General features: G+C 42.6%; 2 protein-coding genes across 10 annotated transcripts in view; one reads left to right on the top strand and one right to left on the bottom strand.

The window, feature by feature from the left end:
* The window catches only part of LOC125417140 (solute carrier family 68 member 1-like), a 35,699-nt gene extending 33,755 nt beyond the window's left edge, over positions 1–1,944 (bottom strand). For 2 of the 8 annotated variants that reach the window (XM_048460441.3, XM_048460438.3), the window contains exons 1-2: positions 1,506–1,943; positions 810–968 (exon numbers count right to left, since the gene is read on the bottom strand). The gene's annotated coding sequence lies outside the window, so the exon portion shown is untranslated. Of the gene's footprint in view, positions 1–804; positions 969–1,505 lie in introns of all 8 variants that reach the window. The other 6 variants (XM_085693025.2, XM_048460440.3, XM_048460445.3 and 3 more) reach the window with 5 other exon arrangements.
* A 221-nt stretch (positions 1,945–2,165) lies between these two features.
* Positions 2,166–27,298, top strand: Cdr2 (cerebellar degeneration related protein 2). Of its 2 annotated transcripts, XM_048460328.3 has the most exons (5): positions 2,175–2,464; positions 14,451–14,563; positions 23,479–23,627; positions 23,872–24,036; positions 25,557–27,298. In XM_048460328.3, the coding sequence occupies exons 1-5, from the start codon at positions 2,389–2,391 to the stop codon at positions 26,416–26,418; spliced, it is 1,365 nt and encodes a 454-aa protein (XP_048316285.1). In that variant the 5' UTR covers positions 2,175–2,388; the 3' UTR covers positions 26,419–27,298. The 2 variants fall into 2 exon arrangements, with proteins under 2 accessions (XP_085549152.1, XP_048316285.1); XM_085693026.2 differs by lacking the exon at positions 14,451–14,563 and having other exon boundaries at positions 2,166–2,464.
* The last annotated feature ends 464 nt before the right edge of the window (positions 27,299–27,762 follow it).

Here is a 27,762-nt window from a genome sequence, read left to right on the forward strand (position 1 = left end):
GCTACCTGCCTACTCTGTTTTGTTTGTTGTTTTGTTTTCTGACACTGGGTCTTGTTATGTAGTACAGGCTGGTATCAAACTTACAACCCTCCTATCTGTACATTCCCATTGCTGAGGGTGCTGCCATACCCAGCTAATATTACTCTGTTATTACTTTTATACTTTTAGTTGGCATTCCCCTACAAGAAAAACTTTCTCATTTCTTTAATGGACTCATCATTAACAGGTTGCAATCTGTTATTATTACTACTTATTTTGATACTAGTAGGCTAGTACTATGGCTCAGTACCTTCCTTGCATGTGAGTGGCCCCTCAATACCATGAGGGGAGAAAAAAGAAAAGGAAAGAAGCAAGGAGGAGGCAAAGAGAAAAGAAAGAGTATTTTGAAGATAACTGTTGTTTTTAACAATACCTTCACAATAAGTGTTAGAAATAATACAGCTTTATTGGGAACGGTTTCTTTGATTCTCACAACTCCGTTAAGCAAAAAAGTCATCTCTCCCCAAGTGGTGCACTAAAGCCTTCTTCACTAGTACAGACTGTGGCTAGACGCCTAGATTTCTAACTCTAGGTCCTTGGTATTTCTAGTCTATTAAGAAGACTTCCTTAAGGAACGAAGAGGAAAACCTCCCAGAACCACCACACCGTGGGGAAAGGGTGTGGTGATATGTCACTTTTATCCTGGCACTCAGGATACTGAGTCAGGTGGGTCTCTGTGAGTTCCCAGCCAGCCTAATCTACATAGCAAGTGCCAGGCCAGCTGGGGCTACACAGTGAGATGCTGTGCAAGTAACAAAAACAAACCTTACACTGGGGAGGCTTTTTCATCCTTCACCAGACCACTATCCCAGGAGCAGGTGCTTAAAGTGAAACTGAGTTGAGCAAGGTGCATTTTATAACTCCAGACGGCTGGAGATGTAGCTTAGGGGTAGTGATTGTCGCACGAGGCACTAGGTTCATCCATAGAACTGAAAAAAGAAATTAGGGTGACGTTTTCCTTCCTCTAAATTACCCAAGGTCTTATTCATTTATATGGAGAAACTAAAGTAATTGAGGATCTGTAACTTCTTCCTGGTAATTTTTCCTATTTTTAACCATAGTAATTTGTGTACATATTTTTAAGGCCACACGAGACTTTTTTGGGGGGGCGATGGATAAGTCAAACTTATCACTGCTTTCCATTTTAGTTCTGGTGACTCCGGATCTGTACGAAGGCATTACTAACTTCAGGAGATCTCTAACGACTCACTACTGCCAAAGCTGAGCATGTACCTTTTCTCTCCTCATTTGCTACAATTCTCGGGTCCTCCGTATTCATCAGCCCTAACATCCTAACAGTTACGCTGACCTTTCTCCGTCTGAGAGTTTTCACGTGTGAGGTAAGGTACCCGACGGTGCTAAAAGCTCAAGCCAAGAAACAGCAGTCTGTGTCAACAAGCGGACCCTGCCCTACTGGCCTCAAGTGCAACGCCTGCTCCCAGGTGTTTATCTTGGGCTCTACGAACCTTTAAACAAAATTCTACGCAAAGCTGCTGGCAACTTTGCCCAAGGGAGGCGGCTCCCACGGGCCGGTCCCAGCCTCCGAACGTCAAGTGGGGCTAGCGACCGCCGTTTTAGGAGTTAATTTCCTTTCCCCGGGAGGCCAGGGCTCAGACATTCAGCAGCATATTTGGCTCAATAGCATTCTCCCGGCCTTAACCTCGCGACGAACCCCGAATCTCCCTCCGCGCATCACCGAGGGCAAAGTCGAGGACTGCTGGCCCGCTTTCCGAAAGCTTCAGGTGGGAAAATGACGTCCACTGTCCGGAGCCGGGAGTCTTTTGCAGTTGGGTGCAAGACAAGCCAGGGAGCCGACCTGGTCGCCACAGCAGACTCCACACTCCGGAACCGGAGTGCGATCGCTGAGGAGCCGAGACGCTGACAAAGGGGCGGGGCTGCCGGCCGCACCCTCTCCGCCTTCACCCGCCTCCTTTGTTTCTTCCTGAGCCTCTATTGGCTAATGACACCCGGGCCCGCGACCTTCTTTGAGACGCTATTGGTTAGAGTTGCTGCCGCTCTGCCGGGGGCCAATTCGCAATTGGTCAAGGCGCCGCCCGGGTTTGAATCGTCTCCCCGGCCTGGGAGGGCTCTGCCAAAGTGCCACGTTGGGCCGGGCAGCGGGCGTGAGGAGCCGGCTCCGGGCGCCACCCCGGGGTGCGCTCGCTAGGGCGCTGGCCGTTGGGAGGCGCGGGGCGGCTGCGGGCCGGCGGCGGGAGCCGCGGCGGGGCCGGTGCGTCCCGCCCGAGAGCGGCTCTGGCTGAAGGCGGAGGGGCCGGGGGACAGCCCGGGGCAGCGGCCGTGACGGCACGGCGGCAGCAGAGCCCGCTGCCCCCGGACGCCCCCGGCGACATGCTGGCAGATAACCTGGTGGAGGAGTTTGAGATAGAGGATGAGCCGTGGTACGACCACCGGGACCTCCAGCAAGGTGAGGGCGAGGTCGCCGGGATTGGGGGGTGAGGGGCCCGGGAGGCGGCTGGTGTGGAAAGTGCTAGAAAGTTCCTTAGGGTGGTGGTCTGGGATGCGCGGCCGGGGGCTCCTCACGCTCACCTGGCGGCGGATCCGCCCATCCCGGCGGCTGGGAGCGAGCGCGCGGCCCACGGCCCTGCGGATGCGCAACACTGGCTGATGATGGTCGGCGCTTTAAGAAGGCGCTTCCTCAGAGGATGAGCGGATCTGTCTCCTTCGGGGACCTCTGAGGTGGGCAGGGGTGAGCCAGCGTGTCCCGCTCTAGAAGCAGGCTGCTGACTGGGCTCCGGGTCCTGCTGCCCTGCCCGCCCTCATCCGCTTTTCACGGCCCGCAGAGTCTGCAAGCCGCTGCAGGTGGTGGGGGGGCAGTACTGCGGTGCGGTACCCGCGCCATCACTCTGTGAGAGTAACGTTTTGTTATCCCGTTTTCCAGAAAGCTGAGGCTAAAAGAGTTAAGTGGACTCCCCAAAGCCGAATATAGGAGCAAGTAATTTTGATCCCACACACTTGGGATGAGGAGCCTGTAGACACTGTTGAGACCTTAGCATCCCGGTTTACAACTTACTCAGTTGGGTGTCAAACTGTTTTATTACTTAGGCATCTTCATCGGGTGCCAGGTGAAATTATTTGAGAAGAGTTCTAGCATGCCTTTCTTTCTTTCTTTCTTTCTTCCTTCCTTCCTTCCTTCCTTCCTTCCTTCCTTCCTTCCTTCCTTTCTTTATTGCATTTCGGGTTTTCAATTAAAAATTATCCTGCCTTGGTTTTCTTGATTGATTGTGGCATCTCCAGAGAACAGTCTCAGTGCCCTCAGTCAGAGGCCAGTGGCACATTTTCTTTCACATTCGTAGCAGGGTTTTGCGCTTAAGGACACTGATAGGCCCCTTTCATTCTCCCAGTAACATCAAGTGTTGCCATAGGTTACCTCTGACTCAAGTAGATACTGTTGGGGAAACGTTTTTTTCTGCAGACTTCAAAGCAAACATTCTTAACCACCGTGCAGAATGATCTTCAGGAATTCATCCTGTTTGTGCTATTCTATAGAATTATTTTCACTCTAAACTTGCAGTGGAAATATCTGAGTTGGCTATTAAACACTGCTGCTTGTTCACAATTCCATTGAATTTGAAAGAAAAATGAAAATGTGGACTTTAATGACCCATACTTAGAAAAGAGAAAAAGAAAACAAGTACCTCTTTGGAGAGGTGATAATTTGTTCTTTATTTCTGTCTGTCTTGACCCCTTAATGTTCAACTACTTAAGCCCAAATGGCTATCTGTCCCTTTATAATTGAAGCTACCTAGCAGTTACAGAGTCCGTTTGCCATCACATTTCCCTGTATCCAGAAGACACATTTGTCATACATTTAGCCTATTTCAGATTTGTCCCATAAGGACTGATGACCTACTTTGATACCTCAGGACTGAAGCAATCACCATGCGATTCAGCATTTTACTATATGAAAGCAATTCATGTAATCCAAGCAAGAGATTTTTCTTTGCCATATTTAAGAAGCATCCAAAATCTTCAAGGTCAGGCTGGTCTCCCATATCTAACTTCATATATAAAACTTCATAATAAAAGTTTGATTTCATTTTTGTTGACTGAATTGAAGCAGGCTCTCTGTCTCTCTCTGTCTCTCTGTCTCTGTCTGTCTGTCTGTCTCTCTCTCTCTCTCTCTCTGTTTTCACAGCTCTCCTTTCTCCAGAGCCCTTGTCCACCTAACAACCAAACCCACCTCCCCGGAGCTTATCAGGACAACCAATTGTAATATCTCAATTTGCTGAGCAGTACACAAAACACGTTTGGGACTATGTGTGAGATTCTTAATTTCTGATCAAAATGAAGTTGTCACATCTTGAAGTTTAACAAATCCTAACCCCTGAACTTACTGTCAAATTCCACTTGGAATGTCTTCTATACTTTTCGAAGACTTTTTTTTTTTTTTTTTTTTTTTTTTGGTTTTTCAAGACAGGGTTTCTCTGTAGCTTTGGGGCCTGTCCTGGAACTAACTCTTGTGGCCCAGGCTGGCCTCGGACTCACAGAAATCCTCCTGCCTCTGCCTCCTGAGTGCTGGGATTAAAGGGGTGCACCACCACTGCCCAGCTTTCCAAAGGTTTTTATGTCTGTTATTGCAGTAGACTTTGCCGTAGCTTCTATCATAGTCATATAGAGTACAAATGGAAGATGTGAACTCCCAACTGTTCACTTCTCAGTGTGCCCTTGAAAGAATGGTGGCTGCTCTCTTGCGCATATTTTCTTCAGTTTTGCTGACTTACATGTTATAAACGGTTTTGTGTATTTGATGTGCTGGGATTGATCCCAGGGCCTCAATGCATGCTAGGCATGCAATGTACCCCTCAGGCAGCCAAGAACTAAACTTGGAACAGAGTTTACGACTGTTTCTTAAGAACGTATTGCTTTCTCTATACGAGGTATTCATGTAGGCAGCAGCCCACTGTCGTAGCCAGCTATCTGTTAGGAAGGCAGGACTCCCCTCACTGGGGTGCTACTGTTCATGAATGTATTCATTAGAGACATCTGGAGATGCTAGTAAATGGAGACACTCAGCTTTTGATGCTAAGTCGCTTGGGACCAGCACTGTCTCTCTGGGTAGATTAAGGAGCTCTAGTCAGATTTTATCATCTTCATTGTTACCTTAGGTAGATTCGTATTGAATAGATGGTCTAAAACACTTTACCAAAAGATTTGAGACTTGTTTAAGGTTAAGTTCTTGCTCTGTAGCCCAAGCTGGCTTTGAACTCATGGCAGTCCTTCTACCTCAGAATCCCAGTTATGGTTATAATTGCTCTGCTGAAACACCATGACCAAAAGCAAGTTAGGGAGGAGAGGGTTTATTTGGCTTGCACTTTGACAATAATAGTCCATCACTGAAGGAATTCAGGACAGGAACTCAGGCAGGGCTGGATCCTGGAGTCAGGAGCTGATGCTGAGGCCGAGAGGCTTCCTCCTCTCTGACTCTACCTTGTGACAAATTGACATAAAACTAGCCAGCCCACTCAACCTCCCATTGAGCTCAAGTGTGTAAGCCATAGAGCCTAACTTTTTTGTAGTGCAGAGTGGGACATACCATGGTGTGTATATGGAGGTCAGAAGATGTCAGTTCTCTGGTTCCACCATGTAGGTCCTGGGAGTTTGACTCAGGTTATCAGGCTTAATGGCTGGTGCTCTTACCCACTGAGCCATCTTACCAGTTCTTATTTACTTTTTGAGATAGGATTTCGGTGTGTAACCCAGGCTAACCTCAAACTCATGGTAGTTTTCATGCCTCAGCCTGCTGAATAATCAGATCACCGTGCCTAGTTTTCCTAACATTTTCTAAAACATTAGGACTATTACATTTTTTTAAATTTATAAATGTATGCCACTATCTAAGTAGGCTGTGTCAATGTTTGTTAGAGCCTCCCTTTCAATTCAAATTAAAATAATGGAAACATTCTAACCTCAGTCAACTCTGATCCCCTATTCATATCTTGTTACGTGTAGAGCTGAGCAGACACAGAAATGCCTTGATGAAGACTTTTGTTAGAGGAGTGAGTTGGCACGCAAAGAATACTGACAGTAATCCCTGGGCAGGCACGGTCTTTTCTGGGACAGCAGGAGCCTTCTGTGTAGGTAATGACGGAGCTTGCTTTGTAATGTGCCCCCAAGAACAAGGTGGAAAGGCTTCAAAGACTGGTTTTCCTTTAGACCAGCTGTTGTGACAGTTGTCCTTTGTGGAGCGACGCAAGGTTTAGAATAAGTGTTCAGAGTTAAGGTGTATAGATCACCAAATGAAGTCGTAGTTGAAAGGAATCCTGAAGTTCCATTGCAAGATGAGTACATCTTTCTAAATTTCAGTATGAGCTCATCTCTGAATTCCTAATGTTGCACTTAATTGCTGAATCATTGTTTAGAGTCATTAAAATTGACATCATCCATTTTTTTGATGTTTATGTTGAGGTAGTGTGTGTCTGTGTGTTCTCTATTATAGCAGTGTTGGCAACAGATATTGAATAGAAACCTCACCAGATGAAGCACTTGACTTTGTAATAGGAAAAGCTTTCAGCCTTCCTGTTACTGAATTACTGTTGCAGATTGCTACTAATAAAATGCTGCCCTCAGCTTTTTTTTTTTGTTAGTTTGTGTTTAGAAACAAATAAAATGAGAAGAATGTATAAATTCTGTAAGAAAGTATCACTCAGGTACTATTGCTCATGTTTTTGCCCAAGTACAGGGCTGAGTGAATATCTATTTAAAGCTAACAGCCTATCCTGTGAAAGTAGAGCATATTAGGGCCAAGATGTAACTCTGTGATAGAGCACTTGCTTATTGTATGAGGTTCTGAGTTTGATCCCAGAATTAAGAAAAAAATTTGCCTGACAAAACTGATCAGTGAAAAAATAATCAAGCATGTAGAGCACCGATACATTGTAAATCTATGATATTTATAGTGACTGCCTAAGCCAGACCAATTCGGTAGGATTTAAAAAAGACAATGGAAATCCTTACTGTAATAGCAAGATAAGCAGGTGTGCAAGGCCTTGAAACTATATGGTTTCCCTTCCTTTTGTGTCTTAATTAAAAAATAAAATTAAAGGACGTTCAACATTCTCCTGTTTCCCTCTATCAATTACTTAGAAATGTTTCTTGGGCTTCCTGCCAGCTTTTGGCTCTTTTTGGTTATAGAGGCGAGATGCTACACAACAGGAAATAACGCTTTTTAAAAGCCTGAAGCAGTCTGTTGTCTTTACACTATCAGATGAAGTAATGTCCCTTTATACAGTGTGACTTCACAGGTGCTTTCTTGTAGTTAAGCTTTGACTCACTAGAATTTTAAACATTTCATGAAATATTCAAAAGACTGAAGCTTCTGGTTGCTGAGCTTGGTGGGGACTCTGTTTAACTGAAACTAAGGATTGAGATAAAGTCGAGTCTCAAGTTCTTGTTATTTGCTGTTGGCTGATGGGAAACAAACAGAGGCTATATTTGACCTCTGCTGAAGCAGGAAACCTGCTGCTGGCTGTTGACTGGCGTACACAGTGCATAGCTGCATGGGAGAGCATGAGGCCCTCAAGGATCAAGCCTTGATTCCTGAAGACATTTCAGCACAGATGGTTTTGTGGCTTCAGTTGACTTAGTTCAGTTTGATTGTTTGAAGTTAATAAGAATTGGCCTTTATTTTGTGAGAATTGGTTTTTTGTTTTAGTTTTTTGAGACAAGATTTCTCTTTGTAACAGTCCTAGCTGTCCTGGAACTAGCTCTTGTAGACCAGGCTGGCCTCGAACTCACAGAGATCCACCTGCCTCTGCCTCTCGAGTGCTGAGATTAAAGGCATCACCACCACCGCCTAGTGAGAATTGATTTTTATTTTCTGATTTTTATATTTTCCATTATGTATATTCATTGCATATGGTACTGTGCTATATACAGACAGTCTCATATAAGTATATAATGCATGATGAGAATATTCTCATATCTCCTGTCTACCCTTTGGTCCTCCCCCCATTAGTCCATTTTGTTCCCTTAGACAGTTTTGCTTATTACTTTATGATGTAGATACATACATACATACATACATACATACTGGTTTTATGTATCTGTGACAGCTCAGGAGTTGGTGTTTCTGGCAATCCCAATGAGGTATTGCTGCTCTACAGCAGGCCAGAGGAAAGGCTTAGGGACTATATAGGAGATGCTGATCTTTCATGCTGTATCTTTGGTGGGGTGTTTTCAGTTTTGTTTTTGTTATTTGTTTGTTTTAGATTTATTTATTTTATTTTCTATGTATGGATGTTTTGCTTGCATGTATATGCACTATGTGTGTGCGCCTAGTGCCTATGGAGGCCAGAAAAGGTAGTTGGATTCCCTGGAATGAAATTATGGATGGCTACCAGCCACCGTGGGTCCTAGGAATTGAATCTGGGTCCCCTACAAGAGCAGCATGTGCTTTAAACTACTGAAGCCATCTTCCAGCCTCCTGATGTCTTCAATGGTGTGATGGTTTCTATACAAATATGGTATATAGGCTATGAGTAGAAAATGATTATTGTGTCGGGCGGTAGTGGTGATGCCTTTAATCCCAGTACTCGGGAGGCAGAGGCAGGCGGATCTCTGAGTTCCAGGCCAACCTTGTCTAAAAAGCAAGTTCCAGGACAACCAAGACTGTTACACAGAGAAACCCTGTTTCAAAAAAACAAATGAACAAAGAAAAGAAAAGAACTATTGCACTGTTAAGCATATGTAATTATTTTGGTTTTGTTTGTTTGGGGTATTTTGGTGGTGTTTTGATTTTTTTGAGACAGTCTCTCTCTAAATAGCCCTATCTGCCCTGGAACTCACTAGGTAAACCAGGCTGCCTTGAACTCACAGAGATCTGCCCTTTTTAAATTTTTATTCTCTTTATTTACTTATTTTGAGGCAAGCCTCACCATGTAGGCCTAGTTGGATTGGAACACATATGTAGACCAGTCTGTCCTCAAACTCACTAGGTAGACCAGGCTGCCTTGAACTCACAGAGTTCAACTACCCCTTTTTATTTTTTATTCTATTCTATTTATTTACTTATTTATTTTGAGGCAAGCCTCACCATGTAGACCTAGCTGGATTGGAACACATGTGTAGACCTCTCTGTCCTCAAACTCACCGAGATCCACCACCTGCTTCTGCCTCCATGCTGGGATTAAAGTCATACATTGCCACTCATGCATAGTGAATGTAGTTCTTTTTTGTTCTTGTTTTGCTTTTGAGATGAGGTCTTAATACATAATCCTGGCTGGCCTGGAACTTGCTTTGTAGACTAAGGCTAGCTTTAAACTTGTGGCAATCCTCCTGTCTGTGTTTCCAGAGTGCTGGAATTACAGGTGTCCTTTACCATGTCCAGTTTTAATTTTTTTTCATTCTGTGAAAAAAGATGGTAACTTGGCTGAGTGTGAATGTTCTTGCAACTAGCCGAACTGGCCACAGATACCCTTCATTTCTCCTTGCTTTCACTTGCAAGTGATTAAAAGCCTTATATTAGGGAGCTTTGTGATCTCCTCCTTAGTGTATGGACATCACTTTCTTCAGCCTATACAGACATGGGTTTGCGGATTTAGTTCAATGGTTGAGTGCTTGCTTAGAATGTACAGAGCCCTGGGTTTTTGAGCCCCAGCACTGGAGAAGGGAAAAAAACAACCTACTTCACAGCCAGGAATGGGGGCACGTGCCTGTTATCCTACCACTGACAATATAAGGCAGAAAGATCGAGTTTAAGACCAGTCTGAGTTATGCGATGAGACTCTATGTGAGGGGAGTAGAGGGAGGTGGTTAGGGTGTTACTTAGGACACTTGCCTTGTGTGTACAAGGCTCTAGCAATGGAAAGAAAACATTATGTAGATGTAGGTGATTGAGAGTCCTAGTGATGTGAGTTAGAACCTGCTGACTGTAGTTTCTGCCTTGCTTGTGATTCACCATGTGTAGTTTGTTGATGATATTAATAGTTTTGTGCTTCAGGGTGTCTCATCTGAAAAACTAGGTTTGGTATCCTATAAAAACATACCAAAATTGATGTCTCTTAAATGCTTTGAGTTATTGGTAAAGGTTTTAGCTTATGAATATAAGATAGCTTTGATTGACTTCTTTATTAGTCTTAATGTAGTAATAGTAATATATACGTTTAATATTGTTAAAATTGAAATCATCAAAGAATATAGTTTGGCATCTATCAAAACTGCTTCATCTTGACTGCTTGGCAGGATGAGTAAGAGGGTTGTGAATCAGAGGTCAGCCAGGTCAACAGTGGGACCTTCATCAAGTTTCCCTTCGTTAGATCCGTGGCCCATCTAGTCTCAGATTCTTAGCTACTTTAATAGTGTCAGATATAGATTCCAGCTCATGAAATGGGCCTTAAATCCAATTTTTTAAAAAAGTAATTGACTACCCCCTTAACATTTGTGCCACTAATGTACCAGTTTATCTTGCAGACAGGTCATTGTTGTAGGTCACAGAGTTTATAGCTAGATGATAAGTAATGTTCAAAGTACCATCCATTACCGTGGACACAAGTCAGTAGGGGTGGAGGGTCTAGTTAAGCACCAGCTCTTATTTCAGGTTCAATGGCATAACTATCTTCAGCAATAGTGCCTTACCATTAGGTTGTGGGGAACAGCCAATAGGCTGTGAGGTTTTGGGGCTTCTGAGGAACCCCTTTTTGGCCATGACTCAACAAGATGCACCCCAAGCTCGGCACTGGAAGTTTTACTTGATGGCATAAGATGTCTAGTTGGGGCGTTGTTTCCCCTATTATTTGGTGACTCAATTTAGATGCCTTTTATTTTTGTATATACTTATTTACATATATATTTGTATATGTGTTTGTGTGTGTTTGTGTTGATTTCCATGTGGTTTTTCAAACGGCCTTTAGTGTTAGTTGTCCCTCCCCATGTTCCCTCCTTTACCCTTCTTTCCAATCCTGGGGAGAAGCTGGGGAAGGAAAAAACATAATCAAGCAATATTGTATGAAAAAAATTGTATATGTGTGCACATGTACATGTCTATGTGTTTTTGAGCTGTGTGTAGTGGGTTTTGTTGCTTTTGGTGTTTTTTTTTTCCCTTGGTGAGGAAAAACCAACCAAGCACGATGCTAATTATGTTGTTTGATGGGCATTACCATATAACAAAGTTTGTTGTTTTTCTATTACCATTTATTCTAGGTTGACTTTTACTGCCAGTAGTGATGTGTAAATATTTAATAGATTGATATTAAGTCTTATTTGTCAATCTTTAAAAATTAAGCTTAGAATCTTGTGGGTCTTTTTCATGATACATATTTGTATTTTAGTAGCTGAAGTGACTTGCCAACACAGAGAATACAATTTAAAATTTCTCTGCCATGACTGTAACATCTTAATATGATTGCTCTTTCCCTGCTTTTCCCATTTCAACTCAATTCATTCTCTTTTCTTGCTTTCTTCTTACTAGCTACTTGCCAGATTGTAGAATATGATGAGTTATTTCCTGGCTCTCCCATGATGACTTCCCATCTTTCAAGCCATAGCTAAAATTAGATTCCTCCTTACATAATTTAACTTTTCCCCTCTTATAGTCAGTATCAAATTAATCAACAAATCCTTACAGCTTTTACTTTCAAGTCATGTTTAAGTCTGTTCCTTTTCTCCATTTCCAGTGTCTGGTCCAAGCCACCATTCTTTCTCCTAGACAATTACTGTGTCTTATCACTGTGCTCTATCTTTGTCCCATTCAGTGTGTTTGCACAGCAGGCAGCCAGAATGATCCTGCCAAGCCTCCCTGGTCTCTCCACCTACCTTGATGTCTCTAGTTTAGTCCTACCACTGCCCAACCTCTAGTATATATTTTATCGTGCTGCTTTCTCCCCATTTTTAAAAATCTGAATTCCTTATAATCCTCAGTGCCTAAAACATAATCCAATACTACTGAATATATATGTGAGCATCTGTGAATACAATCGTCAAAGCAGAATCTGTGTAGTGATGGTGCTATCACGATAGAAAATTTAGTGTTATGTGCTGTCTAGCTTCTCTAATAGCCTAGGGAAGTCAACAGAGCAAGACCACCTGTTGCAGGTAGTATTTTGTAGCAACAGATATCTAAAGGCATCTAAACCAATACCTGCTAGACATGCTTCGTGTATTGCAACTTAGTTTGGAAAGAGCTTCCTATTATTGCATTTTATTGTTACACTGTGATATTAACAGAATAGTCACTTCTCCAGATAAGACAGGTGTAGGGACCCTTAAAATCGCTATTTGGGGACTGGAAAGGTGGCTCAAGAGTTAAGAGGATGTACTGCTCTTGCAGAGAGCCAAAGTTAGTTCCCAGCACCACATGAGGCAGCTTAAGCCGCCTGTAATTCCAACTTTGGCTTCTATGGGCAGCCACACTCCTTTCACATACCTCCACACAGAGACAGACACACACAATACAAAACAAGCATGAAAGCATTTAAAATCACTGTTCTAGAAAACGTTAGTCAGAACTGGACCATGTACCCTCCTGCCCAGATTCGTCACGTTTCCCACTGTCATAGGGCTGGGCCACAGTCAGTTACTTGTGTCACTGTAAGTGTTGGAATTTTTAAAGGAAAAGCTTGTGCTCTTGCAACACCTGCAAGCTAAGCTCAGCCACCTATCTCCAGAACACCCTAAAGAGACAAGTGATGGTGGAAGCAGGAAATAGTGAAAAGCAAGAGATTTCTACACTGGGAAGAGGAACACATCTGAGGGGCTTATGACTACACCCCATGTCCATTTAAGGGAGTTAGTGTTAGCATGAGATGTGGGTGAAGATAGAGCACAGGGGCTATATATAATAAGCAATGCTGGTCACGATGTGGTCCTGCCTACCATTGTCTCGGCTCAGGTCTGTCCTGAAGGGTGGGCTCATAAGTTGTCAGAACTGTGTTGAAACAGCCTTTCCTTTTCCCTGGTGGAGGGTTCCTGGGGAGAGGTTAATTATTTGAGAAATGGGCACAGGTGTCTCCTGAGAATACCTCTCCTGACAAGTTATTTACATTGCCAGCATTTTTTGTTTTTGTTTTTGGTTTGGTTTGACTTTATGTTATTACTAAGCTTTTAATCCTATGATTATAATATAATATAAACAAAACCTGTCTTATTTGCACATATGCCTAAGAAGATAGTTAACAAGGAAGCTTTAAAGCAGGAAAGCCAGATGTGGTGACTCATACTTGTAATCCTAGCATTTGGGAAGCTGAGGCAGAAGAATTGCTGTGACTTCCCAGAACAGCCAGAGCAATGGAGTAAAGCCCTGATTCAAAAGAAAGAATTACCTGGCTCTATATTTTTTTTGTTTTGGTTTAGTTTGTTTGCTTCGAGACAGAGTTTCCCTGTGTAACAGCCTTAGCTGTCCTGGAATTAGGTCCTGTAGACCAGGATGGCCTCAAACTCACAGAGATCTGCCTGTCTCTGCCTCCGAAGTGCTGGGATTAAAGCCACCACCTGGCTCCTTGCTCTATGTTTAAGGGACATGTGAAATTAAACCATTTTGCTGCTTTGCTTAAAAGATGTGATGGAAATTTGGTTAGGGGGAATGAGAGCAAAAGACTTGTGAAGCAAGTGTCTTACTGTGTACTCTCCATTTCTTGCATTAATATTTAGTTGCTTTAAGGCTAGGGGTGCTGGAGAGATGGGTCAGCCATTAAGAACATATACTGCTTTTGTGGAGGACCTGGATTAGGTTTTTAGCACCTATACCAAGCAGCTCACAGCTGCTTGTAACTTCAGTTCCAGAGGTTCCAGTGCCTGCTTCTGAAGTTCACTGCCGCACAAACTCTCATAGGCACACACACACACATAAATTAAAAAAAAAAAATAAGTCCAGGCGTGGCTGGACGGTGATGGTGCCTACCTTTAACCCGAGTACTAGGGAGGCAGTGGCAGGTGGGTCTCTGTGAGTTCAAGGCCATCCTGGTCTATTTAGTGAGTTCCAGGACAGCCTGGACTAGACAGAGAAACCCTGTCTTGAGTAGAGGGAACAAACAACAAACTGCTTTGACAGTTGCGTTCACAGCAGCTTGATGGGAATTTTAGAGGCTGCTGAGAGACCGGCCTGTGCTTTGGCTCAAGGATCCATCTTAATGTCGGGATTTGAATAAGTCTATTACCAAATGCTATTGTAGAGCTATAGTACTAAATGATCATTTCTGAACTAATGCCCACATCTTTCTCTATAAGTAGACTTTCTTTCATGTCTGACGAGGGTGCATGAGCGAGTACTTCACCTGCTAGCAGACCCCAATTCAACTGAATTTTAAATAGCACTCACATTTCTTTCTAGGCCATTCTGCATTCCATTAGGATCTGACTTGCAGGTGTTGGGACTTGCTTTGTTTATTTTAAGAGCTGGGTTATGTAAAACGTTGACGTGAGCTCATACTTGCCGCATTCTAAGATATTTGTTGTGCTAGATCTCCAGCTTGCTGCTGAACTTGGAAAGACGCTACTGGATCGGAACACAGAGTTGGAGGATTCTCTTCAGCAGATGTACACAACCAATCAGGAGCAGTTACAGGAAATTGAGGTAATTGACTCAGTGAGAGAGTTACATCCTCACCATGTGTGGTGCTTTACTGTTGAATCAGTCATACACTGCTGAAATAACAGGATTCAGTTTCTAAGTAGTTTTTAAGGAACTGATCCACCAAAGCCGATGTACACTTTCTTTGTGTTTTCCTAATATGCAAATCAGCTCTGGTTTAAAAATAAAAAAGTTTTCTAGCTAGGCACTGTGTGAAGCATGCCTTTAATCTGAGGTAGAGGCAGGCGACCTCTGTGAGTTCAAGGCCAGTCTGGTCTACAGAGCGAGTTCCAGGACAGGCTCCAAAGCTCCACTGAGAAACCCTGTCTCAAAAAACCAAAAAGAAGAAAAAGAAAAAGAAAACAAAGAAGAAAAAAAAACCAATCTAGTATTTGTCAGTATGAAAAGCAAAATGAAACTGTACTTAATTTCTTAAGTTTTTTTTCGTTCAAAAATGAGTTCTGCACTATGTCAGGTATACAGAAAAGCATGGTCAGGAACAATGCAGTGCAGAACTGCACATACGAAGACCCATGCATACACCCACGCTAATGAAGAGAGCTACCCACACTGCCACCCTGTACTGTTCCTTGGTGGCACCTCCCTCCCTCTCCAACTACCAAGCACCATTCCAAATTTAGAGTTAGGTAAGAAGTTTTGTTTTGTTTTGATGGTGTATCTGATTTTATAGTGTATTTAAGCTCCTGTGCCACTCAAAGAATTTAAATCCTTGTTTGTTTGGGAACTTGTTTGTTCTATAATCTTAGTGGGTTTCAGACTTGTAGTCCCCCTGCCTCAGCCCCTGTGAATTTTTATGAAGTAAACTACCCCTGCAGCCAACACCCAGATAAGGTGTGGAAATGTTATCCACCCGTCCAGTCACCACCCAGCTCTCACCCCAGGCCTAGATAAGCCCCTGTTTGACCTTCACGTGGCAGAATAACTTGGACAAATTGTAAATTTCTTTTTCTTCAGTGTCATTTGGTGCTGTGCACATGCTGCATACACATTCTACCGCTGAATTACAGCTCCTCAGTGCTAAGCTTGGCACAGTGTTTACTGACAGTGCTCCTCATTAGATAAGTAATTAAAACATGGGGTAGGGGGTGTTGGCATAGTGAGTGCCAGGCCAGCCAGGGCTACATGGTTGAGACTTTGTCTCAAAAATAAGTACATTTTTAAAGTTTTTCTTTTTTCTTTTTTTTTTTTTTTTTTTTTTTATGCGTGTGGATGTTTTTTTCTGCATATGGTGTAGAAAGCGCTTTGTCCATTGAGCCATTTTTTCAGCCCCCATTCCCTGGGAATTTTAAAGTATTTTGTACTTTTACTACATTTATTAATATTATATTTTATATTGTACTTATTTTTTAGTTGACTTTTTTCTACTTTCTCAATTTCCATAGTGACGCTAAGACTGTTGCTATGTTTATTCATGGTCTTTCACACATAGTCGGTAACTGGTTAATACTTTTGAAGGTATGGAGGGAGCACTGGCCTTTGTATTTAGAGACTTTGGGCATAAGCCCTTGATTATATTTGCAAATAGAGAGTTCAGCCATGTAAATCATCTCTTAGATCTGTCTGCTCCATCATGGAATGATGACGAATGTTGGCACTATTTTGGTACAGGGTGCTCTTAGGGGATGATGAGATCATAAGAATATGTTTTGGATTTCTGTAATTACTACATCATTATCTACTCATTTCAGAATATTTATATGGTAACAGTTTTAATTCTGCAAAAAAAAAAATCCTATTTAGTGGACAGTAGATCTTAAAAACTTGGCAAGCTAGGGCTGGGAAATGGCTGTGCTGGTAAAGTGGCTACCATACAAACACAAAAACCTGAGTTTGTTTCCCCAGAACCCACCCACATGAAAGCCAATCATGATGGCGTACATCTGTAATGCATTGGGAGCAGAGACAGGTGGGTCCCTGACTACCTGTCTAGAGCTATAGGTGAACTCCAGATTCAGAGAGTGACCCTGTCACAATAAAAGGGAGACACCTACTGTCAGCCTCTGGCCTCCACACACACATAATAAACATAAACCAACTTGGTAAGCTTTTAATAGTGTGATTATATGTGACTTTTAGTTTCATATTCATATTCCTTCTTCTCCACCCCTGTATGTCCTATGGCAGAAACATATTACTATAATCAGGGGAAATGGACTTTCAGCGTTTCATAGAAATTATTTCTTCACTATCATTAAAAATTATTTTTATATTAAATTAAAAAGATGTAGCTGTAGTCCTTGATTAAAGGTTAATCCTCACACTGCTGGGCAGCTAAATTTCCTTTGTTGTTGTTTTGAGACAGGGTCGCTCTATGTAGTACTGACTGGTCTGGAACTCCCTGTGTAGACCAGGCTAGCAGTGACTCACAGAGATCCACTTGCTTATGTCTCCCACGGCTGGGATTAAAGGCGTGTCCCGCTATGCCTGGTTCCTCGCTTTTTTAAACATGAGTTCTGGGGGTTGAACTGAAGTCCTCATGTTTACAAAATGATCACTTTACGAGCTGAAGCGTCTTCCCAAGCCTGATGTTCTTGTTGACATTCTGTCTACTTTGCTGCCACTCTCATGTCCCCCCAATATGGCAGTCAGACCTGAAGTAATGTCCCAGATTCTGAATTGAGAAAATGAGAATATTAGAAGTATGTATGGACTTTGAGGTGAATGGTGGGAAAGGTAACTTATTTCCTTCTGTATGAAGTGAAGAAAAAAAACTAATTTAGAGATCTAGGCTAACAGCACATGTTTGGTGTCTGCCATACACAGCACTTACTCAGTAGTTTTTCTTTGCAGTTGTTGAACAGATGAGACTCCCTTGTTGGTTGTCTGTGACTGAGTCTTGAAGAATGAATGGCTTTTCTGATTATTGGTGGCTTAATATAATTAAACTAAACTCCTACCACATGAAAACAAGCTCCTTGGCGTACTTGGGTTATCCTCAAAGCCAAGCCGTCTAAGGCTAAGATATCACAAGTTCTTCAGTGGCTTTGTGTTTTTAGTCACAGATTTTTATATAGCGAACAAGAGGCACTTTCTGTAGGTTTTAGTGGCCTCTTTGTACTTATTTGCATGTTGATTTATTTCTTGTATGTTGGTCACAAGCCTAAGTTGATATTTTTTAAAAGAGGTTTAACTTGGGCTCTGTGCAATATGTGGTATGTATTATAAATATTTCCCCTTTAGGATTCTGAGTGTGATGTTGGGGTCATGAGAATAGAGTGTCTAAATGGGAATTAGTGGTTAATAAGCTTTTCCCAGGTCTAGAGCCAAGCCCATCATAGAAGCTTTCAAATTAGACCTTTCTAATGGACATTTGTACTCTGAATTGTGGTATTGAACACAGCCGTTGTGAACAGGGGTCTAGAAATGGATATTTACCTAATAAAGTATAATTCCTACTAAATATGTAAGAAATGGGCTAGATAGAGAACAATATCCCAGAAAGAGAGGGATAGTAAGAGCCAAGCAGTTGAGTTGGTTGTTGTGTTGTCTTGAGAGGAATGACGGTCCTCGAGGTGCTGCTGTAGATAAGAGCAAGTACTCCGGCAAACATTTCATGTGAATGGATGCTTTGCCTGCACGAGTGTCTGTGCTCCATATGGTACCTGGTGTCTGCAGAGGTCAGGAGAGGGTGTCAGAGGGCCTTGACAGTTGAGCCACCACATGGGTGCTGGGAACTAAAGCTGGGTCCTGTGCAAGAGTGCAGGTGCTAACTGCTAAACAGCTGCAGCCCTGGAGCAGGTGCTCTGAAACAGCTTGCAAAGAGCTTACGTTGAAAATGAGGCCTAAGGATAACTAAAGTGCTTGGCCCACATTTATGCCACAGATCCTGCTAGCTGTCTGTCAAAGGCTATGATGAGCCCTTTCAAATGCACTGGATTATATAGCACCAAATGTGGTTCAGACTCAGAATCTCAGCATTTAGGGGCTGAGGCAGGGGGATTGTCAGTTTAAGGCCAGTCTACATAACCAGACCTCACTATCTCAACTAAACACTGAATTATAAATGAAATGTCATATTTAGATAGCCAGAAAATATTGTAGAAACAAATTCACGATATACTAATACAGCATATATAGGCATTCTGGGAGCTATCATAATTTCAAATAGTGACATATCTAAGTAAAATGTCAACATTTTTGTAAACCCTACAGTATGATATGAAATACTATGATTTCTATTGGTGGTAAATGCCCCCGGTACTGCTGTGGTTTGTGACTTTCATTCATAATGGAAGGAAATGCCTTCCAGTTTTCAGTTAGTTTTTCAAATAGCTGCCTTCCCCATCAGTGTTCACAGACTCTTTCTAAACGCTGTCTGTGAACCCCAAGTGAAGAGCTGCTGGGTTAGATGGAACCAGCCAGAAGTAGCACGGAGAGGGCTCAGCTGTTGAGAGTTTAGTAGCATATAATGCCCTGGCAGAGGGCTGGAGTTTGGCTCCCAGCTCCCACATCAGGCAACTTACAGCTGACTATAACTCTGGCTCTAGGAGGAATCTGACACTTCTGGCCTCCACAGACTCCTGCATCTATGTGTCCATATGGTATGTGCACGCACACACACACACACACACACACACACACACACATACAATTAAACATAATAAAAATAAGTTTTTAAAAAACTTCTCTTTACTTTTATGTGTTGGGTGTGTCTGTGCACTACATGTATGCAGTGCCCAAAGACGCCAGAAGAGGGCATCAGACTGGAGTTACAGACAGATATGGGTACTAGAAATTGAACACCAGGTCATTTGGAAGTGCAGCAAGTGCTCATAACTGCTGAACAATCTCTCTGGCCCCATAAAAAATAAAAGAGATACAAAAAAAAAAAAAAGTCCCTCCAGGAAAGAGGTGAAGGCCCTAAAGAGGGGCAATGCTTGAAATGTCTTCAAAAGTATATGCTAGAGCTATCTATTGAATTTAAACAGAGAATCTAGCTGGGCAGTGGTGGCGCCCACCTTTAATCCCAGCAGTTGGGAGGCAGAGCAGGCGGGTCTCTGTGAGTTCAAGGGCAGCCTGGTCTACAGAGTTAGTTCCAGGATGGCTCCATAAAACCCGGTCTCAAAAAACCAAAAATAAATAAATAAATAAAAATTAAAAAACCCAGAGACTCCATAGCTAACACATGAAGCTGACGGGAACACTGAGGTGACTGGGGAAATGGTGACGCCTGGTAGACACTAAGAGTGTGAGGTCTCCCTATAGTCACTGTGACTACTCTAAAATCAACACTCAGGGCACTGGGTGACGATGCTGTGAATCTGTCCTGCGATGACCAAGGGCAACGGCAGTAGAGGTGAATAGTTTTTCTCTGTATTGTAATGGTTGAAACTGGATGATGGGCATATGGGAGTTTACTTAATAAACTTTTATTATTTATATGTTTAAAATTATAATAGTTTAAAAACCTGTTGGGTAGAATTTAGTTATCTGTAAAAAGTCAGAATTTGAGTGGATTGAGAAGTCATGAAGTAATACAAAGTTAAGATGACTAGCTTGTAATGCTGAGGAATTGATGGTTGTAAGAATATATGGGAATGTAATGCTGTGGTAAAAATGATGTGTCAGACTAACTGATTTTAGCAAGTGACAGCAGCTGAGTGATGTGAAGGGGAACAGTGGCCATTAACCTAGCATGGTACTAGAGTCACAGCTTACAGGTAGAACACTTGCCTGACTTCAAAACATATATGTACATACACATGTCACAGTTTGTCTTGGTACATGCTAGAGCCCAGAGAAAAAGCCACTGAGCTGTATCCTGCATGCCTTGATGCTGTAAACCTGACCGAGGTGACAGGGCAGTGAAGAAAGGAATACACACAGACACGTCAGAAAAGCTGGGATTGGGCGGCTGTGCTCGCTCTGATGGAGGGCACCAAATGTAGCAGCAGCCGGGAACTGAAGTGTTTATTTTGTACACCTGGATGGAGCAGACGGTTTTTGTATACAGCTGATGACGTGGGTTTATGACCTATAGCTGATCAAAGAGACAGGTTTAGCTAATCGTGGTGGGAGGTTTCTGCAGGGGAGCAGTTTCAGGTGTAACCGTCAGGAGAAAGCGGTGGTGTTTGGTAGTTTCCATATTTACTGATCAGTTCATATATACTCATACTTAAGACTGAATATGAGAAGTCTTAACCATTTCTATGGGTCTGAGGCATCAGGAATCCTTGACATGGCTGTGCCCATGTCAACCACATACATTCACTCAGGACTTAACGTGCTCCTTGCACAGTCATTCAGGGCTTCCTCAGCTCCCACACCACTGGGTCAAGAGAGGGGAATTTCCAAGATTTTCCATGTTCAAGATCTGCATTTCTCTACTAAGTACACTCATGCACATGTTTGTGTTCAGATGTGCCACCACACACAGTGGAGGTCAGAGTCAGCACTCGTCTGCTACCGGACGAGTTCTGGGCATTGAAATCTGGTCATCAGACTTGGCAGCAAGTGCCTTTACCACTGAGCCATCTTGCCACCACGATCACATACACTCTTTTGACCCTAAGCCCTTTATCCACTCGATATTCCTAAGAAATGAAACCCATTCCTGCAGATGACAGGAAGCCACTGTGTCATTACTAGCCAGGGGCAGAACCCAGAGCTTTCTCCTACAGGTCTGAAAAGGCTTCCTGTAAAAAGTTGAGTGGTTGTTTTCCAAGGGATCGAGAGAAACTTGAGGAGATGTAGACAGTGAAGAATAAATGGACTTTCATAGATACCTTGCTTTGTGCTAACTTAGCTCATTTAATCATGTCAATTCTAGCAGTTACTAACATCTACAACCACTTACCACTGCCGAACCCCAGAAGTTCTGAGGTCTTAATCCCTTAAGTTTACAGCAATTTAAGTACTAGCAAATCTTGAACTGATCTGAGGCTGTTTGTAATCTTTAAACTTTTTGATGTGAAAGTGTCAATGCCTAATTACAGAGTCCTGCCTGAACTTCACAGGAGTGTTAATAAAGCATAAGTTATAAGTACTATGATTTGTTTGGGAATGGTGACGGTGGTGTTAATTCAAAGAATTTTCAGAACATTTTTGACCCCAAGAGATTCATATGAGAAAGTTGAAGTCAAAGAGGGGTTGTTTGTTCTGTGCATATGGTATGTAAGCATCCAAAAAAGAACATGTCATACCACTGAATACCACTGAGCTCTGTTTATTCGAAAGAAAACTGCTGGAAGCCAGTCACAGTGGTACACACATGTAATCCCAGGACTAGGAGGCAAGTCAGGAGAGCCAAAGACCAGAGCTGGCCTCTCTGGAGGTATATAACAGACTTTATCTCAAAAAAGCAAAGCTTACCCAGCAGTGGCATGGTGGTGCACATCTTTAGTTCCAGCACTCGGGAGGCAGAGGCACACAGATCTCTTGAGTTCAAGGACAGCCAGGGCTACCAGAAAAATCCTGTCTCAGGAAAAAAAAAAAGTCACTTGGCTCTGATGGTACTTAAATAGTTCTGTAAAATACCTCAGGAGGTTTTTTGTTGTTGTTGTTGTTTTTTGTTTTTTTTTTTTTTTAAAGGGTTTCTCTCTAGCTTTGGTGCCTGTCCTGGAACTAGCTCTTGTAGACCAGGCTGGCCTTGAACTCACAGAGATCCACCTGTCTTTGCCTCCCAAGTGCTAGGATTTAAGGCGTGCACAACTACCGCCTGGCTAGGAAGGGTTTTTAAAGTCAAGTCTGCTACCATAGGATTATATTTAAAACCTCTTTTTTTTTTTTTCCTCTTTGGGTCATCTCCAGTAGGAATGTTAAGTTTGGAATATCTGCTACACTTTAGTGTGTTGGGTGGAACTGAGTAGGGAGGGAATCTAGGTGACCTAACTCTGGCATTAAGATTGTGCTTATTCCCCTTATCCTTGGTCTTCAGAAAGCAGTCTTAGCAGGATCAAAATAAATAACCTGGTAAGTAAACTGAGAAAGATGGTGGAGATGGCATTCTTGTAGAGTAGAAATAATAAGGACTTGATATTAAAGTATCTGATAAAATTAATGTATTTTCACTAGTGTTTGTCTGAAACATCTCACACAGGAAAAAGAAGATTTTTTTTTTCCAAGTGAAAACCATCAAAAAACATTTTTCACGTTAAGCTTTTCTTTTTTTCCTTTTGGTTAAACATTTTTTAAAACTTTTCTGTTTTTTAAAAAGATTTATTTTTTATATGTGTGAATCTTATGCCTGAACATAGGTGTATGCACTGTATGTATGCCCCATGCCTGCAGAAGTCAGAAAGACCAGGTCCCGTGGGTGCTGGGAACCGAACCCATGTTCTCTGCAAGAACAAGTTCTCTTGACCACTGATTCCTCTCTTCGGCCCCTATTAGACATATTTTGTTTACAATTTTATTGTGTTTTCCCAAACTTTTCTTCTTGTGATATTATCATATTTCACTTTGGGTTTTCCTTTTGAATGTTAAGCATATATTTTGTAAAATTAGACTAACCTCGTGTATGTAGGAGTATTGTCAAGCAGTAATGGAGCTAAACACATCAAGAATAGCTTGTGCCTGTTTCTTATTAAAACAGGTAGTTTTTATTGGAATTTAACTTCTCTTTTCCATTAAATAAACCAATGACACTGTGGTATAATATAAGTTCACATTTGGTCTTTGTCCCTCATTCTGGTATAAAACTCCTCTAAAACCTCTATTGTCCTGAATACTAGGGTGAGGAATGACAGTATTAGAGGGTTGCAATGGCTGGCCCCGAGAGGGGCCTGCAGACCATCAAGGCTGTGGGAGCCTCTGAACTGGCAAACATCACCATGCTGGGAGGGTGCTGAGCCCACAAGTGGAAGCCCTAAGCCTTCGCCTGGCACCCGACAATCAGTGTTGAAGCATGCGGGCTATCTTATCTGTTTGTGTTACATGCTATCACTCTTCTTTCACAGTACCTGACCAAACAGGTGGAGCTTCTGCGGCAAATGAATGAGCAGCATGCAAAAGTTTACGAGCAGTTGGATGTCACAGCAAGAGAACTGGAAGAAACCAACCAGAGGCTTGTGGCTGAGAGCAAAGCCTCACAACAGAAAATCCTAAGGTAAAATCTGTTACTGGGGGAAATCTACAAAGGAGTTATTTAGTATAATTTGAAGAAGAATGTGTCTGTAGAGGGATTGAGCTGTATAGGATAAGGGTTCATTATTTTAGGGGACTGAGGATTAACTGTAAGTCTTTTCCAATTAAGAAAGCCAAGTTTGAGTGGCTCACACCTAATCCTCTTTCATTGGTTTTGATCTTAATTTAATATGACAAGCAGCAACCAGCTTGTGTCTTATTTACAGCCTGACAGAAACAATTGAATGCCTACAAAACAACATTGATCACCTCCAGAACCAAGTGAAGGAGCTGAAATCTTCCAGCCAAGAAAGAGGGAGGCAGAAGACATGTGACCAGGAAAAACCAGCACCCAGCTTCTCGTATCTGAAAGAGCTGTATGACCTCCGCCAGTAAGAGCCTACCTTTCTGTGGGTTTGTAAGCTGGGGACATTCCATGGCATGACACATTCTGGATTACAGGAGATGAAAAGTTCCATTTCAGGATGTGCCCTTTGCATGTTAAACCCAAAGCCACTGAACTTATAACAGTGAGAATTTATGGATATCAGTAATTCTTTTCATTTTAATTTGTTAAATATTAGTTTAAAATTAGTAATACTTCTGCTACAGTACAGATTTGGGGGATATATTTCACATTAGAATGAAAGAAAAAATGGAAATTTTGGAAGCTGGGTGTGATGGTGCATGTCTCTACTCCCAGCACTCAGGTAGCAGGGGGCATGCTCTGCGAATTCCAGGCCAGATAGCAAGTTCTGGGACAGCCAGGACTACAGAGAGAGACTTGTCACCAAAAAAAAATTTTTTTGATAGAACAAAAATTGAGACAAAAAAAGTATTTTCACCTAAAGAAATGCCTTTATAATTTGTAGTTATGAGTTTGAGTCTTTAGTAAATGCTCACTAGACACCTGTTACACTGCAGTTGATGTGCCAGTCATCAGGAATGATGACCAAAGAGACATGACCTGTGTCTTCATGACCTTTCATAAAGTCAGATGCTCCACAGCCAAGAAATAAATACACAAGCTGCCTGAGCCTGAGTAGGAGAGGCGGTTAATGTGTCTCGTCCTTTACTTTTTGTCACGTTACCTATGGAGATTTGAGGGGTTTGAAATAAAGTCTCATACAGCCCATTTGGCCTCAAACTCCTGATTTGCCTGCCCCCACTTCCCAAGGGCTGAGATTACATGTGTGTACCTGGCACTGTGAATGTTTTCCAAAGACAGATACTAAGTCTCTCCCAGGTCAGAATTTCTTGGCATGAACCTAAAGCTGCCCCAGTGGTTCTGTTGTGTATCCTAAGTTAAAAGTCCAAACATGATGTTCCATAACCTTGGTCTGACACTATGGAGAACATTTAAAACCCTGTAGGTACAGATAGCAGACCAATAAGGATCAATGGTGTGAGCTCCAGGTTTTTAAGACCACCCAACTGGTTGTGATCTGCAGCTAGAGATGAGACTCTCTGGTCCATTATATTTCCTAGTAAGCCACTGTCATTCTACTGATCTGCCAGTGAGTTTTTAGTATTACTATTGGGAGGAAAAATCTGTCACAAAAACTGTATTTGCTTTCAAGATTTTTCCAGCCTCATAAAGCTTCATTTTAGCCACTGCTTGTAATATTGAATGGGCTAAAAATTGGTGTCACTGCTCCTTTAAAAGATTTGGTTGAGCTGGGCAGTGGTGTTACATGCTTTTAATCCCAGCACTCAGGAGGCAGAAGCAGGCGAATCTCTGTGAGTTAGAGGCCAGTCTGGTCTACAAGAGCTAGTTCCAGGACAGCTATGGCTGTTACACAGAGAAACCCTGTCTCAAAAAAACAAAACAAACAAAAATTCAGTTGAAAAACCCCAGCAGCCTTCTTTGCACCATAAGTTGAGCTTTAAATATTTCCATGTTTCCTCATAGACACTTTGTATATGACCACGTGTTTGCTGAGAAGATCACTTCCTTGGACAACCAACAAAGCCCCGAAGAAGAAGAAAATGAGCACCTGAAAAAAACAGTGACGATGTTGCAGGCCCAGCTGAGCCTAGAGAGGAAGAAGCGAGTGAGTGTGGAGGCAGAGTATAAGGTGGTGCTGAAAGAGAATAGTGAGCTGGAGCAGCAGCTGGGTGCCACAGATGCCTACCGAGCCCGGGCACTGGAGTTGGAGGCCGAGGTGGCCGAGATGCGGCAGATGCTGCAGGCAGAGCATCCTTTTGTGAATGGGGTGGAGAAGCTGGTGTCCGACTCTCTGTTTGTTACTCTCAAGGAGCCCAGCCAGAGCCTGCTGGAAGAGATGCTCCTAGCTGCTCCAGAAGCACAAAGGAAACCGCTCAAGCGCAGCAGCAGTGAGACGGTGCTCAGCAGCATGGCAGGGGGTGACATTGTGAAGGGCCATGAGGAGACTTGCATCAGGAGAGCTAAGGCTGTGAAGCAGAGGGGCATCTCCCTTCTGCATGAAGTGGACACTCAGTACAGTGCCCTGAAAGTGAAATATGAAGAGCTACTGAAGAAGTGCCAGCAGGAGCAGGACTCCCTGTCACACAAGGCCGTGCAGACTTCTAGGCTGCTGGCCAGGGACCTGACAGGACTGGTAACCCAGTGTGAGGCTGGAGCCAGTGGCTGGGAACCCACCCCTGTCACCCCAGAGCCCACCAGTTCCCCCACCACTACACCTCCAGAATACAAAGCACTATTTAAGGAGATATTTAGTTGCATCAAGAAAACAAAGCAGGAAATAGATGAACAAAGAACAAAATACCCATCTCTCTCCTCTTACTCTTAACGAGACCTCCAGTTCTAATCTGCTTGTTTTCTCTCCCCACCTCCCATTCAGACACATAAGCGCAATTTCAAAAGCTTGATGTTGCTAAAGATATCTGCCTCATTGCTTTGCTTAATTGGCAAAAGCAGGAAGCAAGGTGGCTGGCAGTGTTTATCTCATGATAAACTGGCCTTTGGTTGGTGCACTGATTATCTGATTTCCAGGAAAAGCCCTGGAACCAGTGGAGGGGGATCCATGTAAATGGGGTAGGCTAAAGTACCTACAGTGTGGGGCAAAGGACAGAATTGGAACAAAACTAAGGCTAGTCCTATAGCTTCCATACTCAGCTTTCAAAACTACTTGGAACTCCAAGGACTGTTTAAATAAAAATGCTTTCCACAAACATTCCAAAGAATGATAAGAAGGTAGGAATTAATCTGAAGTAGATAACATTAACAAGCTTCTTAAACCCCTAAGTTTTGTTGCATCTGCTACCAGTTGAACGATGACTGACAGGCAATCCTAATATTTACAAATTCAAGTGAATACCAATTGAAGTGGCAAGTTTTGGTTTGATGAATGCCTGTTGGTATATGCCCAGCATTCAGCTGTTTTACTCAGAGTCAGGCATGTAGTATTTTGTTTTCAAATAGAAACTAAAGGAGAAATCTTTAGATGTGATCAGCGCTGACCACTTGGCAGCCACAAGCGGCTCCTACTCAGTTCTTAATTCCTAGACTTGCAGAAGTTCCTGTCTACTTCATTACACAGTATTGATGTTCTGACTGTGGAAACTCTTTCTCTCACTTGTATACTTTTAATTTAAAAATATTTAAGAGAACCATGGTTCTGATTGTTGTATATATTTTTCTAAAAGCTGAATAAAGCTATCTCAAATAGATCTACTGCCTGTTGTTTCCCTTAATGCCATTTTACAGTTGAAGCCAGCTGGCCTTTTCCCAGCAGATAACTCTAGGGAATTTGACAATGATTTCCACTCATTTTCTTTTAAGCAGGAAATCCTTGGGATTGTATAACTTAACACAAATTCTGTACATGTTGTTAAATATTATGATTGAAAGCGTTTTTCACTATTTCAGAAGTTCTGGCTTAGTTCTGAATTCATAGCACTTAACAAGTTGGTTAAAACGTCTGGTCAGCTAATCATGGTTAAAAACTTCAATGTGTGACTATTGGACTGGAGCAAAGCTCAGCTGAGGAAAGCGCTTGTGCAAGCACTAAGACTTGAGTGCACACCACAGCCCCATGTAAAAGTACGAGCATGGCAGCATACACATGCAATGCCTACCACTATGGAGGCGGACACCAGCAGATTCCCCAGGACTCACTGGCCCTAGCCCATCA

Source organism: Myodes glareolus, chromosome 7, assembly GCF_982192425.1.
Source record: "Myodes glareolus chromosome 7, mMyoGla1.1, whole genome shotgun sequence".
NCBI classification, from domain to species: Eukaryota; Metazoa; Chordata; class Mammalia; order Rodentia; family Cricetidae; genus Myodes; species Myodes glareolus.